Source organism: Hylaeus volcanicus, chromosome 6 (assembly GCF_026283585.1).
Source record: "Hylaeus volcanicus isolate JK05 chromosome 6, UHH_iyHylVolc1.0_haploid, whole genome shotgun sequence".
Classification (NCBI taxonomy): Eukaryota; Metazoa; Arthropoda; class Insecta; order Hymenoptera; family Colletidae; genus Hylaeus; species Hylaeus volcanicus.
Genome location: NC_071981.1, coordinates 9,117,273 through 9,131,988, shown reverse-complemented (window position 1 = coordinate 9,131,988; position 14,716 = coordinate 9,117,273). Strand labels below are relative to the sequence as shown.

At 35.5% G+C, this 14,716-nt stretch overlaps 2 protein-coding genes across 2 annotated transcripts; one reads left to right on the top strand and one right to left on the bottom strand.

Moving 5' to 3' along the window:
- Nucleotides 1-517: 517 nt before the first annotated feature.
- On the bottom strand, nucleotides 518-5,964 carry LOC128878430 (pre-mRNA-processing factor 6). Its single transcript, XM_054126633.1, has 9 exons — nucleotides 5,763-5,964; nucleotides 5,612-5,671; nucleotides 5,404-5,530; nucleotides 4,401-4,951; nucleotides 3,480-4,260; nucleotides 2,768-2,983; nucleotides 1,684-2,025; nucleotides 994-1,337; nucleotides 518-905 (listed from the first exon to the last, which is right to left on the bottom strand). The coding sequence occupies exons 1-9, from the start codon at nucleotides 5,858-5,860 to the stop codon at nucleotides 626-628; spliced, it is 2,799 nt and encodes a 932-aa protein (XP_053982608.1). The 5' UTR covers nucleotides 5,861-5,964; the 3' UTR covers nucleotides 518-625.
- A 3,843-nt stretch (nucleotides 5,965-9,807) lies between these two features.
- LOC128878858 (solute carrier family 25 member 35-like) lies at nucleotides 9,808-14,662 on the top strand. The gene is made up of 5 exons (XM_054127440.1): nucleotides 9,808-10,029; nucleotides 12,740-13,121; nucleotides 13,319-13,537; nucleotides 13,605-13,719; nucleotides 14,225-14,662. The coding sequence occupies exons 1-5, from the start codon at nucleotides 9,995-9,997 to the stop codon at nucleotides 14,416-14,418; spliced, it is 945 nt and encodes a 314-aa protein (XP_053983415.1). The 5' UTR covers nucleotides 9,808-9,994; the 3' UTR covers nucleotides 14,419-14,662.
- Nucleotides 14,663-14,716: the final 54 nt, after the last annotated feature.

The window sequence follows — 14,716 nt, the reverse complement described above, 5'->3', positions numbered from 1 at the left end:
AAACTTCGCAAAATTATATTATTTTCCTATTTTGAACTGTTTCTCAGATGTATCGAGCAGTAAATTTATTTAAAAAAGATGCATTACGATTTGAAATGAGAAACTGTGCGAGAGTCGCTCTGTGTATATTGTAAAATATAAAAAAGATTTTATTTATTGAACTGTGTAATCGACCTAAATCAGTAGTCGACTATCTATCTATGATTCGTGATGCCAACACCTAACTAAATAGAACATAAAATAAGTCATTAAATAGAAAGATAACGATTGATTTCTATTATTTTCATATGAGAAATAAACCTTTTAACTAACCTTTATTTCTTTAGTAATTTAGTAATTTCTTTAGTAATTATTATTTTATTTTTTTAACCTATTCCTACTTACATAAATAACTATAATTCTCAGTGTTAAGAAATACTACCATTTTACAAACCTGACAAATCGGTCCCAAGCTCGATAAAGTAAATCACTGATTTCGATCGTAGAACTAACATAAATAATGGTTTCCTGGTGCAACTGTTGTATACAATGTCCATTTCAACACATGTACAAGATTGTTTATTTTTCTATTGCTCATAAACTTTTAAAAATTATTTACAATGCACACTTAAATTTATATTATCGATTATATTGGAATTGGTAGATCTTTTGCGACCAGTACTAAGATTTGATCTATGCTTAAGCACCAATTTGCAATATTCTTGGATACTTTACACCAGTTTTCACCATGATGAGGTTCTGCAGCAATGCATCGTTTTTTTACATCTTCTTGTTGTTCCTCTGTTCCATTTAGAAGTTCAAACTTGTAGAAGTATGCCCATGCATCTCCTAAATCAGGATCTATCTTCACTGTTCTGTTGAACCAGTCTCTACACTTTGTAATTTTATGTTCGCACCAGAACAATCTGAAATAGATGTTTTTTTTCCATTAATGAAACGGATGTTATTATTAGTACATCACATAGATTCACGAGAGAGTCTTTATATACTAACTTGGATACCGCAAGAAGTACATAAGGATCGTGTTCGCACTTCTTCAATGCGTCAACGCTTTTAGTCTTTCTCTGTGGCCTTGGTTCCATAAAGATCGCTTCAGCCCAAAGTAAACCTGATGTCGGACACTCTTGCAAAGCTTTTGCCATAAGTGTATTGGCCATATCTCTGACACCGCCACTTTTCAATTCGTTTCTGATAGCTTCTAACCAAAGTTCAGCGTTCTTTGGATTCCTTAGACGTGCTTTTTCCAACACTGAACGAGCCTTAGTAACTTGGCCTTTTCTGTGTTCCAGTTGTGATAGTAAACGCCACAATGGAATCGAACTCGGACACTTCTTAATCTGTAAGACATATAGAAATACATAAATGACAATCGAATATGTAAAATAAAATAAAATATTAGTCTTAAGAGTAATAAATAGTTAAATAGTGTATTGCTATGAAAACTGGCGATGTTTAGTCACAAGTATTTTAACCCTTTTCAGATCAACCTTAAATGATAAGATTTAACGTACTAACTTTCACAATGAAAGTGAAGTTACCAAAGTATCGCTTACATATAACATTTACTAAAATATTTGACAATGCAATTTGTATATCAATTATACTGAAAATTTATTACGCTTAGGACCTACGTTTTTATTTTTATTGTTTTTGATCAAATTTTTAACTTAATTATAAACTTACAGCTTGTGTGTAAGTGTCCAAAGCTTTATCCAAATTTCCCTGTTGCTCCTCGATTTGACCCTTCATCAACCACAACTTTGGGAAATCGTCGAATGCCTCCAGAGCCTCTTTCAGAAGCAGCAAGGCTGCGTCGAGATTGTTCAAAGCCCATTCTAATTTCGCACTTTTCATCATTACTCTAGGAGTTGGCGCGGATGCTCTCGCTTTTGCAAGTAATCGCCGAGCTCTTTCGTATTCAGAATTTTCAGATTCTAGTTTCACGGCCGCCAACCAAATCTCCTCTGAATTTGGATTTGCTTGAAACGCGAGAGACAGAATACCTCTAGCTGCTGGAACATCACCCTGTAAAATGAAGAAAGATTAGGTTAAATGTGTACCACAAAAATACTAATGCACGATTTGATCTCCATCAAACATTCGAAGATAGAATGTTCGTAGAGTGATAAAGCCAGAGCCGGCGAAAGACAGGTTCACCGCGTTCGCCGGAACCCGGACTCACGGTCTACGAAAATTACCCAATTAAAAGGCACCGATTTTTATTAACTTTTTACAGAATGATACCATTAACAGATGCAAGACATTTTTTTAATAGCGATGATTCAGTTTAAAGAAGTGACAAAAGTCATCAAAGTATTATTATTTAGTATTCGTCTTATAAAAAATATATAATATGTAACAGCGTTTATAAATAAATAATTCCTCGTTGTAAAATTTAAGTGTAGGATTTGAATGTGAATTCAGGTCCCGCAACATTTTTGAACCCGGCCCTGGATAAAGCAAATTCGTGTTCCTAACCAATGAACATTTATTCCATTTCAATTTAATTCTTTGTTTATTTTATAATAAAATAAATAAACTTTTAAACGATTACGAGCGCGAATACTTTTAATTTTAATAATTGCCAACTTGGCATGATTAACTGCAAATGAAAAATGTCTATAAAATTAAAATTACGATTTAAGCTAATCTATATTATTTGCGTATCATTAATTTATCAATCTTCTAAATGGATGGAGTTTCTGAAAAATTGTTTTAATGTCCGGTGTCTAGAAACGTGACTTTGATCTTTATTAGTTTTACTCACAGCCAACCACTTGGATTTTGCACCCATGAGCCAAAGCACTTCGCTTTTGGGACAATGTGCAACTGCTCTTTGGAGCAAAGATTCCAAAGATTCTCGCGTTCCATACGTTTTCTCGAAATAGGCTGCGCGTAGCCAAATTGATTTTTTACTAGGAAACGCCGACAATGCGTAAGCGTAGACAGCCCTGGCGCACTCCAATGCTCCTTGTTGGGCGCACTGAAAAAGTGAATAAACAAATTATTGTTTTTGTTCAATTAAATATTAGCGATGGATCTGATGCGATTAGATATCAATGATATTCAAGCGATTTGACATTCAATAAAAAGAATTGAAAAGTATCAAACTTTCTACTTGACATTAATTTTTGAAACAAACACTTTTGTAATAAATACTTGAGAGTGAGCATCGATAATACAACTATATTGGGAAAACAGACCATTGCAATTAAAATATAGGACCGCGTGACTCTTGAAACTATGGAATATTGTAATGCAATGTTACATTCTCAAGAGACCCGCTACTTTAATACGCGAATATACTTAATGATACTGTCTAGGAAGTATCAAATGAATATCAATACTCTCACAAAGTATCAAATATATGTAAATATTTCTGTAAAAGTATAATTAATGAAATGCATCGATAGCATTGTTTTTGTATCATTCCCACCAGTTCCATGACTATAAACTACAAAATATAATATTGATTTTACAGCTTCTGCATCCTCCATCCACGTGTGCTTTCTATCTTCTTCTTCTACGCCAAAACTGATGATTGCTTTAACGATAACTTGACATGTATGTACCGCACCAGCCTTTTCCGCCTCCATGGCTTCTTTGAACCAATGTTCTCTGTTAATTTCGACTCCGTTCGCGCTCAACGAGGATATCGCACGATCGATAATTTTTTCTACCATGTGCTTATTCCCATTCGCCTCTTCTAATTTTGCGGCGGTGGTCCAGATTTGTCTATCGGTTGGAATGTTCTCTCTTGCTTTATTAAGTACCTTCCTCGCGTTGTCATAGGTTTCTAATCTTGCGAGAGCAAGCCACAGATCTACACTGGTCGGACAACACTCGACCGCTCGACTAAGTAAAATCCGTGCATCCTCTGGTTCCTCCAACTCGACCGCCGCTTTCCACAATCTCACCGAATTTGGAATGTGCTCCAACGCTTTGCGGTACACTCTCCTTTTCGCTTTTGTTTCCGTCTCTAAATCAGCTGCCTTTATCCAAATTCGAACAGACGTTGGTATATGCCGTACCGATTGCGCAATTACCGCTTTAGCCGTATCCGGTGGTTGAAGTCTAGCTGCTTCCAACCATAAGTCTTCCGACGTAGGATTTACCTCGCACCCTTTCATTATCAGATTTCGCGCAGCTTGTACTTTGCCTGTAACTTCTTCTAAACGAGCCGATGCAATCCATGCTGGTGGATGATTGGGATTCGTTTCTCTCACAGATTTCAATAGCAATCTGGCTTTCTTGATATCGCTGGAGCAAAACGAAGAAATCGATAAATTAAATGAAAAATGTATCGAGACAAGGATAGATAAATGTGTATGTTAAAAAAAAGAAATTGAAAGTTATTAAAAATATTCAAGGCGAGCTGTAAATAATTTGAAGGAACTTACTTGATATCACCGCCGTACGTTGGGATCATACTTTGCAAATCTGTAAGATAGCCCTTTGGATCGACAACAGTTTGTCCTTCTACGGAATCGGAAACTTGGTTTAATTTAACGTTCATTAGAGTGTTTCTGGCTTGTCCAATTTTCCTTAGATCTAAATCTCCTGTAGGAGTCAACATTCCAGGAGTCGCTACACCAGGCATCATAGATGCCAGACCACTCGACGGATCAATACTAGTAGATGTTTCACCTCCCAAGTTTCTCGCGAGTACAGAATCCGGCAATGGCGTGAATTTTTCAGCCCGCGGATTCCGTTGTTTCCGATTCCTGGCATCACCTACTTCTGGAACATTTTTCCATTCTTCTTCGGTTACATTTACCAATTCCCTTTTCAAATCAGAGAACTGCTGTTGAATTTTAGGACGTTCTTGACGATACCTTTCTAGTTCCTCTCTGAGCCTTTTTTCTCTATATTCTTTACGTTTTTCATCCATTCGCTTGTCAATAGCTTCGTAAATGGCGTCTGCTTCTTCATCGTCTTTATCATATGGATCCTGAAAAGAATTCGATTCATATGCTGTAACAGTTGCTTCTAGTTGCTTTTTGGTCAGTCTGCCATAGAAAGATGGTTATACATATACAAATATACAGTAAGCAAGCATCTGTATACATGAGCATATCTTAATGTTATTTTTGACAAGCTGTATATTATTGGGTAAATTAGAGAATTCATGTATCAATTGTCAATGATAGGTAGTGACAAACACACGACTATTGAAGTTTTGTAACAAAGTTTAAGACTGATTGCACACAGGTGCAACCGATGAGTTTCAAACCACTCTGAAACTAGTTGTATGCGACCATGGATCTAGGTAAAACAAAGTAGTAGGTAAAACAAAGAGCGCAAACGGTTTGCAACTAATTATCTAATTTCAAATCGGTTGCACCGTGTGCGATCGGGCTAAGTTATTTAAACACTTGAATTCTAAGAATATTTCTATTTTACTTTACTGAAAAGCGAGCCCCCGTATCCAGAAAATTCATCGTAATTGGAATCATTCAAGTCTTCTTCATCTTCTTCCTCTTCTTCCTTCTTTTTTGTTCGTTTTGTAGGTGGAGCATGTCTATCGTCCCTGTAAACAAAGTATAAAATGACATGGAACTTTTTTACTAAATGTAAAGATAATTTGGGAACTACTACACAGAATACTTACGAGACATCGTTAGCATCTCGAGCTGGACCGATATCAGATCTAGTTGTGAATCCGGTAGCTCTGAAAATTTACGTATTAAGTCATCAAATTAATGTTTCACTTTACCGATGGAGGTTAGATCAATTAAACAACATTTCTTCGTTTATATTACCCTCTTCCGACACCAGCAACGTATCCTAAGGGCGCCGGTACACCCAAGAAATGTTTCTTGTTTCTGGTTGACAACGAAACTGACGATGGAACTGACATTTTTGTTTACCGTCTACAAATCGACGTAAACAGAAAGACGAAATACTGATACTAACTACTAACTGCTACTAACCAATCATAACCAATACCAAATTACCAACTGAATAACTGATACTGTCACCAGGGAATTCACTGATAGATTGGATCGGCATCTCACGGGGTTTTACTATAGCCCTCTGATAGCGTCACAAGTGACACAGCTTAGAACTAAATAGAGCCCCGCCGGAAAGCAAGTATGGAGGGAAATTTAATTTAATTTAGACTACTTTTTGTACTGTGTAGATATGAATTATATTATAGTATAATATTCTAAATTATACAATGTGGGAAATTATAACCCAATTAATCAGATCCACTCAGGACCGGCGTTATGGGGAGGCGTGGTCGGGCAACCGCCCGGGGCGCCAGATTTTTGGAGGCGTCGCAATCCGGTGTAGATTAGTAAAGCTGCTATATATTGTAGTTTAACAATCTTTACAATCTAGCTACAGATTCATCGTTTGATATTATTACCTTATCTTCTTTTCTTAAAAATTTTAAGCCTCTGAAGAGGAGCCACGATAATCTTGCCCGGGGCGCCAATACTGGTAAAACCGGCCCTGGTCATCCACTAGTCACCTTTTCATTTTCGCACAGTATAGTGCGCAGGAGACAAACTGGCGCCACCAACGGAAAGGAGTTGAACTACTAGATAGTTTTTCCCGTTTTTCAGGCACAATAATGAAAAAAACATATAATAATTATGCATTTCGTAATCGGTGGAAGTGAATCTATCGTCTCGTCATGCGTTTTCTGGAAAAAATTGAAAAAAAAAAAATATTTTGCCTTTGAACGTATTTCTAGCATGTTTTAAAAGCGAAATTGCAAAATGTGTAGCTATCCCCCGCAGTGGAATTTTATAAGGAACAGTTTCAAAAAAAAAATCAGACGGAAAGGTCACTTCCTCGCCTCATAAAATTACAATGGTGTTGTCGTTATGAAATCGAGAAGACTGATGCGCTTGCACAATGGCTTGAGTTCCACACTCTCCACCACAGCACGCCACAGCGCTGGTGTCGTCTCTCCTGCTGCTGGTGTGCCGAGAATCTAAAAATGCCTTTCAGCATGGTTCAGTACCGTACTAAAAGTATGAAGCGCCCGAGCTTATATATTTTACTTTTGCATACGTATATATATTCAATATTATATTGTTAAGAAACGTCATGTATATGTTAAGGTTGTTTATATTGCATTGCAATTGATTGATACAGAATAGTCTGTTACGATAATTTCAAAGAAGTAAATAATAAAAAACTGATATGATATTTATAATATGGTACGAAAATAATAAAGTACTAATTGTTATTTGTGCTGTACTTGTTTCTATTTGTATAATGAATTTCAATATATTTATCTCTATTCTACATAGATATGCTTGGTACGCATCATGGCTATCAAAAAATCGAGTACATTTCATTAACGTAAATGAGGCAGTATTCCCAGTAGAATTAAATAAACAATTTTGCAGTTGTGAATCTAAAGCATTCATTCGATGTACATGGTGATTAAAATTTTTGTTTCCACTGCTTTTTTGAAAATTATCACCCAAGTTCATGTACATCATACATTCAAAATGGAAATTGTTTGTTTTAAAAAATATATCCGCATATTAGTTATAAATAAGTCATATTTAACGAATGTATTTTTAAAAAAAAGTGAAAAAAAAGAATAGTGTAAGAATGTTTCAACGGGACTCGAACTCGCGACAGAGAAATTATTATGTTGATGTTTTACTGACTATGCCGAATTCGCTATTGACAGAGTCGCTTATAATTCACCAAGTAAACAGCAATAATAACTTTAATGTTGAATATCTCGTAAATTATAAATCGTCTGCCCCCAAAATTGAATATAATTCGCTTCAGTTTTCCACTGTGCAAAGGCTCATCAAAAAATTAGCGTCATATCTGGGCCCGTTCCCTTGTCAGTCTCTCTTTCTTCTTCATCAAACTGTCTCTTTCTACTTCGTCTAAGCTTTCAAACTTTGGACGGATTCGAAGCTGATCGAAATATTTGGTTACACATACAATGTACGTAGGTATAATAACCAGCCGAGGTGTCGATTCTAAGTTTACTTGCGGCTCCAGGCGAGCGCGAACATAGAGAGAGACAGAGAGAGGAAAGCGAAAGAGAGAGGAGAGACGAGAGAGAGAGAGAGAGAGAGAGAGAGAGAGAGAGAGAGATCAGAGGCACGAAGCTAGGAACAAAACACATCGGCGGGTGCGAGACAATACTAATGTAACAATAAAACTTTTTTATTTATTGATTTTTTTAAATCTAACTTTTTCCAATGTATTTGTAAGATTTTTATGATTACAATGAGACCAAACACGATATACATACAGCGAAACAGGAAAGTATTCGGCTATTTGTTTGTATTTTATATTTCATATTACCTCTTATACCAAAATTTTTTTTTTATAAATTATACAAGATGTTCGGCAACCGAACAAAATATAAAATAAGAATAAAAAAAATACACAGCAGCTTGGGATCGAACTAGCGATATCTTATGTACGATACTACGATCAGTTACCAGCTGGACCGAGTTTTTTTGCCAGAATGACCGTTAACAGTGTCGTATCCAGGGTAACAGGTGTGGGGTGCTATAGCTATTGTGGCTATGAGCGCGAAATCATGAATATATTTGTCCTTATTATTTATATATTGTTTATAATTATGTATTGTCTTTATATATTGTCCTACATTTGTCCATAAATCATGAATATATTTGAAAAATTATGCAGGGGTAATTAAGATACACCTTTTTAGTCGTGCGTATACTTCATTGATGCTATGTTCACTGCGCGTGCGCGAAAAAACCCGGCCCGACTACGATACCTGCGAACCAAGTCGAAAAGCGTGTTTAGATGGTCGACACGGTAACAGAAAGGAAGACGACGACAGCGCTGAGGTGGAAAGCACGATATTGAGGTAGCCATGTTGGCATATGAATCGTCTCAATCGTAGCGACACCACCAATGTAATTTTATGAGGCGAGGAAGCAACCTTTTTGACTGATTTTTTTTTTAAACTGTTCCTTGTAAAATGCTGTTGCGGGGGATAGTTACAGATTTTTGGAAAAAGACCCACAAAAAATGTCTTGTCTTTAAATGTATTTTTAGCACGTTTCAAAAGCGAATTGCAAAATGTGTAACTATCCCCCGCAACGGTATTTTATAAGGAACAGTTAAAAAAAAATCAGTCGGAAAGGTCGCTTCCTCGCCTCATAAAATTACAATAACTCTTTGGAAAATTGCAAACATTTGACATCATTCTGTCTTTGTCTCTCCTCCGATTGATGTATCTCCCTTTCTGTCACAGCATCATTGGAGAGACAAGGATTTATCTATCCTTGTCCCAGAACTTCCTACTTTCTCCGCAACTGTCGCTGAAGTCAACTCGGAGTTTTGCTGGGTCTCCTGCGCACCCCAGACAAAGTTTAACTCATACATTCATTGTAACCATTGGTAGATTATGAAAAGGAATAAACTATAACAAAAAATTAGATATTCAAAGTGCTGAAATTCTAAAAATTTGGTTTCAAACATATAACCATATTTTGAATTACAGTCCTATTTAAACTTCCCGCTACAAATTGGCAATGTAAGATGGCCGACGGACCTCCCTCCTTGGCTTCATACCGCACCATGTCGCTTGCTAGCCTATAATCGGTCTCTATACAGGGTGTAACAACATTTTTGGCACACCCAGTATATACCCCTGAAGGGGCGCCACGATAATCTTGCCCGGGCGCCAATATTGCTAAAACCGACCCTGTCTGCGAGCTTACTATTTTTTCCGCATTTGTCGCTGAAGTCAACTCGGAGTTTGACTCTGGCTCCTGCGCACGTGCGCACCCTTAATCGCGACCTTGAACAATCATATGATCGTTTACGCAAAAATAGTTATCGCGCGGAACCGTACAGAATGATGTAAACCGATGGGTATTAGGGGGAACAAGTTCAGTAATGTTAGAAACAGAGTCATTGGCGCCAATTGGCGCTGCATGACTTGACTAATTGTAAGCGGCCAGATATACTTTAGTTTTCGGTAATCAAGCGTGAATGAACGTTCCGTTCTTTCGTTTAGGAAATGACCGCAGCGCCGAGCGCGATCAACACCAAACCGTGAGCGTTTTTATAGTCGATCACGCGACACGCGTTTCTAAGAAATCATAGTTTCGGTTCGTCTAGATTTTGTTCCTATTACGTGCACCCACTCATCGTGTCGAATTATATTAATTAATTAATCCAACGATCTTCGTGTCTCCAACCGGCCGGCCATATATTACTCTCAAGTAGATTCGAGTATTTCATATACAGGGTGTCCCAAAACTCGGGGAGGAGCCGGAAATGGGGGGTAGCTGAGACGATCTGAACAACAATTTCCTTTGCAAAAATGTCGGATGGGGCTTCGTTAAGGAGATATTAAGCGAAAACCCCGACCAATCAGAGCGCGCGTAGACCGTTCGAGCGGCCGCGGTAGCGAAGGCTACGCGCTAGGTCGATGCTTCGATGCACGTCGAGTCACTTGTTCGCGTGCAAGCGCGGCCGCCAGCGCGTAGCCTACGCTACCGCGGCCGCTCCAACGGTCTACGCGCGCTCTGATTGGTCGGGGTTTTCGCATAATATCTCCTTAACGAAGCCCCATCCGACATTTTTGCAAAGGAAATTGTTGTTCAGAATCGTCTCAGCTACCCCCCATTTTCGGCTCCTCCCCGAGTTTTGGGACACCCTGTATTATTCTCTTCATCTCTGACTCAAGATTTATACTACTAAAGTACAACTGTCCTGTGTTACACACTTTTACACGATGTTTGTTTAGTATTTCAATTCATTGAAACATTTTAACGTTTCATTTTTTTGATTTATTTGAAAAATTGTTTCTTATTTTGCAATTGAAATTCATTTTTAAGTACATAAAACGTATTACTTAAGAATATAAAATATATTGTTGTCAATTACAATAGCATTAATATTAACTAAAATTGAGTATATTTACCATTATAATGCCACTCCAAACTGGACCTCTTATATATTTTAAGCATAAATCACCAAACGCATCTACCTTACTAGAAGTATTGAGAGATATTTATATGTTTACTATTACTAACATTATTTTTCTTTGTTATAATCGCTTGTATGAGTAGATTTGTAGTAGAGCTTATTTAATACTTTTAAAATTTACTTATTATACCAGATGAGTCTTCTAACATAACGAACTCAAATAACTCGTAAGGCATTCATTGTACGACAAAATGTTTCAAACAAAAGTTGCATTGTATTTAGGGGGATATACAGTGCTTTAATCTGTTTTTTATTATCTTACTTTTTTATCGAGATATTAGGGTCACCTTCAGTTTTTTAAATGGAATGTCTAATATTTCTTTCCAAATTCTGATAAATCATCAAATTTTGCATAAAAAAGTATTACACAAAGTGAGACTTCAAATGAATAATTACTGAGATATTTATAAAAGAAGTTTTATTTTAAGTGGTGTTCTAAGTGATGTCCATTACAGTACTTGCACTTACGCAATCGAATTATCACATACACTAATAATACATTCTCGCATATCTTCTGCTGTCGTTGGTGATACATGATAAACTCAATTTTTTACTGACAACTTAAGAATGTAGAATGCAGTGGCTCATTTCGATCAGAATACTTTGCTTCGTATAAGATCTTAGCTCTTATAGCATTTTCTTCACATGCACCATAAAGAATTATCATATCCTATTTTTCATTGTTACTGAACATCGTAATAAAAATGTAGCACCTTTCTCAATACAACTTTAATGGTTACTGAGATACTAAATAGGCATTTCGTGTTGATGATTTCTAACATCTGACAGGAAACTTGTTTACAGACATGACCTGCCAAAATAAACAAAGTCATGTTAAGAATCAGGTTGACTAAGCGTATTTTCTAATAGAAGATTATTAATTTGAAGATATCTCAGTAAATTATTCATTTGAAGTCCCACTTTGTGTAATACTTTTTTACGCAAAATTTGATGATTTACCTGAATTCGAACAAAAATATTAGACAAAAAACAGATTAGTGCACTGTATGTCCCCCTAGATACCATGCAACTCTTGTTTGAAAGATTGTCATACAACGAATACCTTACGAGTTATTTAAGATCGTCATGTTAGAAGACTCATACTGTATAGTCAGCGTTGTAGAAATACCACTGTTTTTGTTTCTTTGTGATAAATTTAAAGCTAGCAATACTTAAATATTTACTGAAATGAAGGTAAAAGTCCTTAGGCACTTTGCATATCCAACTTCTGAATAGATATCACAACATGAATTTTCATGCTCAGTTTCAAATTGTTTTTATGAATTGATTTGCATTATATGTATTTGGTACTACTTCAATAACAATGCAATACTACTTTCATAACAATGTTATAAAATATTTTTAAGTGAAATAAAAAATATAACATTTTAAGTCATAAAATTGACAGAAAAGAAGCAAAAATTAATAATTACATTGGAGAACAATTGATTAAAGAATTTTATCACACATATAGAAGATATACACTGTTGTTCCATATTTAATAAATGTACTGTATATAATAAATAAATAATAAAAGAGTATTTTCTATTCCTCGTATTTATTTTCAATAATTATATTACTGTTATTGTAGAATTTCCGTCAGAATTACTTTATATAGTCGAAACTAGTAGCTACTCGAATATTTTGCAATGTATATACAATTGTACTTAACGAACAACTAAAAGTACAAAATTAGCCTTATTTGCAATAAAAAAGAAAAATGTCCATGGTAACAATTAATCTGTAATATTTATTTTTCTGCTTATTCTAGTCTAGGTACTGAGTTTATAATTGGAGCATTAGCAGCTGTGGGAGCTGGTTTTTTCACAAATCCAATCGACGTAATCAAAGTACGCCTACAATTGCAGGGTGAATTAGAAGCACGAAATTCATATAACAAAATATATAAGAATACTTTGCATGCAGGCTATTTGATAGCAAAACATGAAGGCGTGCTTGCTTTGCAAGCTGGTATCGTACCTGCCCTTTATTTTCAAGTGGTACTTAATGGAATACGGTTAGGTGTCTACAATTCCGCTAAAAAGTATGACCTTATCACTAATAAAAAAGGGAATACCGATGTTCTCAGTACCGCAATTGTAACTGGAACTGCTGGGAGCATAGGAGCTGTACTTGGTAGTCCTTTCTATATGGTAACTCGCTACATTGTGCATACTCATTATTGAATAACAATACATAAATCCCAAGTAGAACTTCTGTTATCTGAATCCTGCTGCCTTCTTTTTGTATTTATTGTTTTGTAATTTTTTTTTTATTAAACAATGCATATAATGTTTAAATTAATGTACTAAATCACATCTCGTATTCTTTTTTTTATTAATCGTAATAGCTGAAAACACAATTACAATCACAATCGGCGCAAACAATAGCTGTTGGTTATCAACACAATCATTTGGGTACCTGGTGTGCATTCAAGTCTTTATGGAAAGAAGGTGGAATAGTTGCTTTATATCGCGGTTGGTATGCTAACATACCACGCGTTTTTGTGGGTTCCGCAACACAACTAACCACCTTTGGTTTAGCCGCGGACTGGTTACGTTCGTTACAAGTGAGTATCTATTATAAAGTAATGGAAAAAATGTAACGTAAACTGGAATGTTTATGATTTCTTTCAGATACTACCAAATCAATCAATACTTTTGACCTTTCTTGCGTCCATGATCGGTGGAAGTTGCGTGGCACTTACTATGCAACCATTTGACGTTTTAGCAACAAGACTTTATAATCAACGTGAGTTCCGTTAATTCTATACTTATGCTAGAAATTAATCTTTGCTGATAGCACATTACACTACTAATTGAATCGTTCATTATGAAGATGATGTAAATTCATCTACTTAAAAAATGGAATTTCTGCAATGTTTGACAATTATGTCGAATTTCAATCAATATTTCTTCATGACTAAGCAATTTTGGTTACTAAACAGAATAAGAAATACATTCATTTAAAAAATAGTGTAAACCTATGAAGACAAATGATCTTATATTTTTGCAACATTATGAAAAATTATAAGGTCGTAATGGAATTCTTGTTGTACACACCACCCGTGCGCGATGATTATTTTAAAAATCTTAATCATACTTCATCGTCGATTGAAACAAAGTAAGATGGATTAACACCATTTTCATAATAAACGGTTAAATTATTCGATGAAGTATTATATGTTATATATGTACATTTCTTTTAAATACGACAAGTAAAAATACATAATACTTTTTGATTAATAAAAATACAGGGATAGATGCAGGCGGTAAAGGTTCGTTGTATAATGGTCTTTTAGACGCCATAATTAAAATATTCCGTAAAGAAGGACTGACTGGTTTGTACAAAGGAATCTTTCCAACATGGATGAGAATAGCACCGCACACTGTGCTGTGTTTAGTATTTTACGAGAAATTAGATCAGTTGTATTGTATGAGTAGATCGTAAATGTGTGATTGTAGGAAAGTATGTATGGAAAACCTACGAATAGTAATGTGGAATAACGTTATTCATTACCAGAACAAGTTGTACAGTACATTTCGAAGTCCATATTAATTTGTATCTAAATGTCATTGTACATACCGTATATCTAGGTTCTGAACATAGGGGAACGAAAGCTTTATAATGTTCAAACTAGTGTATAATGAATACCAGGTAAAAAAAAAATAAATTTTACTTTCTTACATGGGCAGTGATGTGTTAATAATTTAATAGCCATTACACGTTTAAAACCTTATGTTTACTT

Bases quoted from the DNA above. Each gene is read 5' to 3' on its own strand.
- LOC128878430 (XM_054126633.1), bottom strand. From the start codon at position 5,860: ATGTCAGTTCCATCGTCAGTTTCGTTGTCAACCAGAAACAAGAAACAT. The intron at 1,338-1,683 runs GTAAGTTTATAA...TATGTCTTACAG, and splicing joins TGGACACTTACACACAAGCT to ATTAAGAAGTGTCCGAGTTC. The intron at 906-993 runs GTTAGTATATAA...CATCTATTTCAG, and splicing joins GTACTTCTTGCGGTATCCAA to ATTGTTCTGGTGCGAACATA.
- LOC128878858 (XM_054127440.1), top strand. From the start codon at position 9,995: ATGACCGCAGCGCCGAGCGCGATCAACACCAAACC. The intron at 13,538-13,604 runs GTGAGTATCTAT...GATTTCTTTCAG, and splicing joins ACTGGTTACGTTCGTTACAA to ATACTACCAAATCAATCAAT. The intron at 13,720-14,224 runs GTGAGTTCCGTT...ATAAAAATACAG, and splicing joins AACAAGACTTTATAATCAAC to GGATAGATGCAGGCGGTAAA.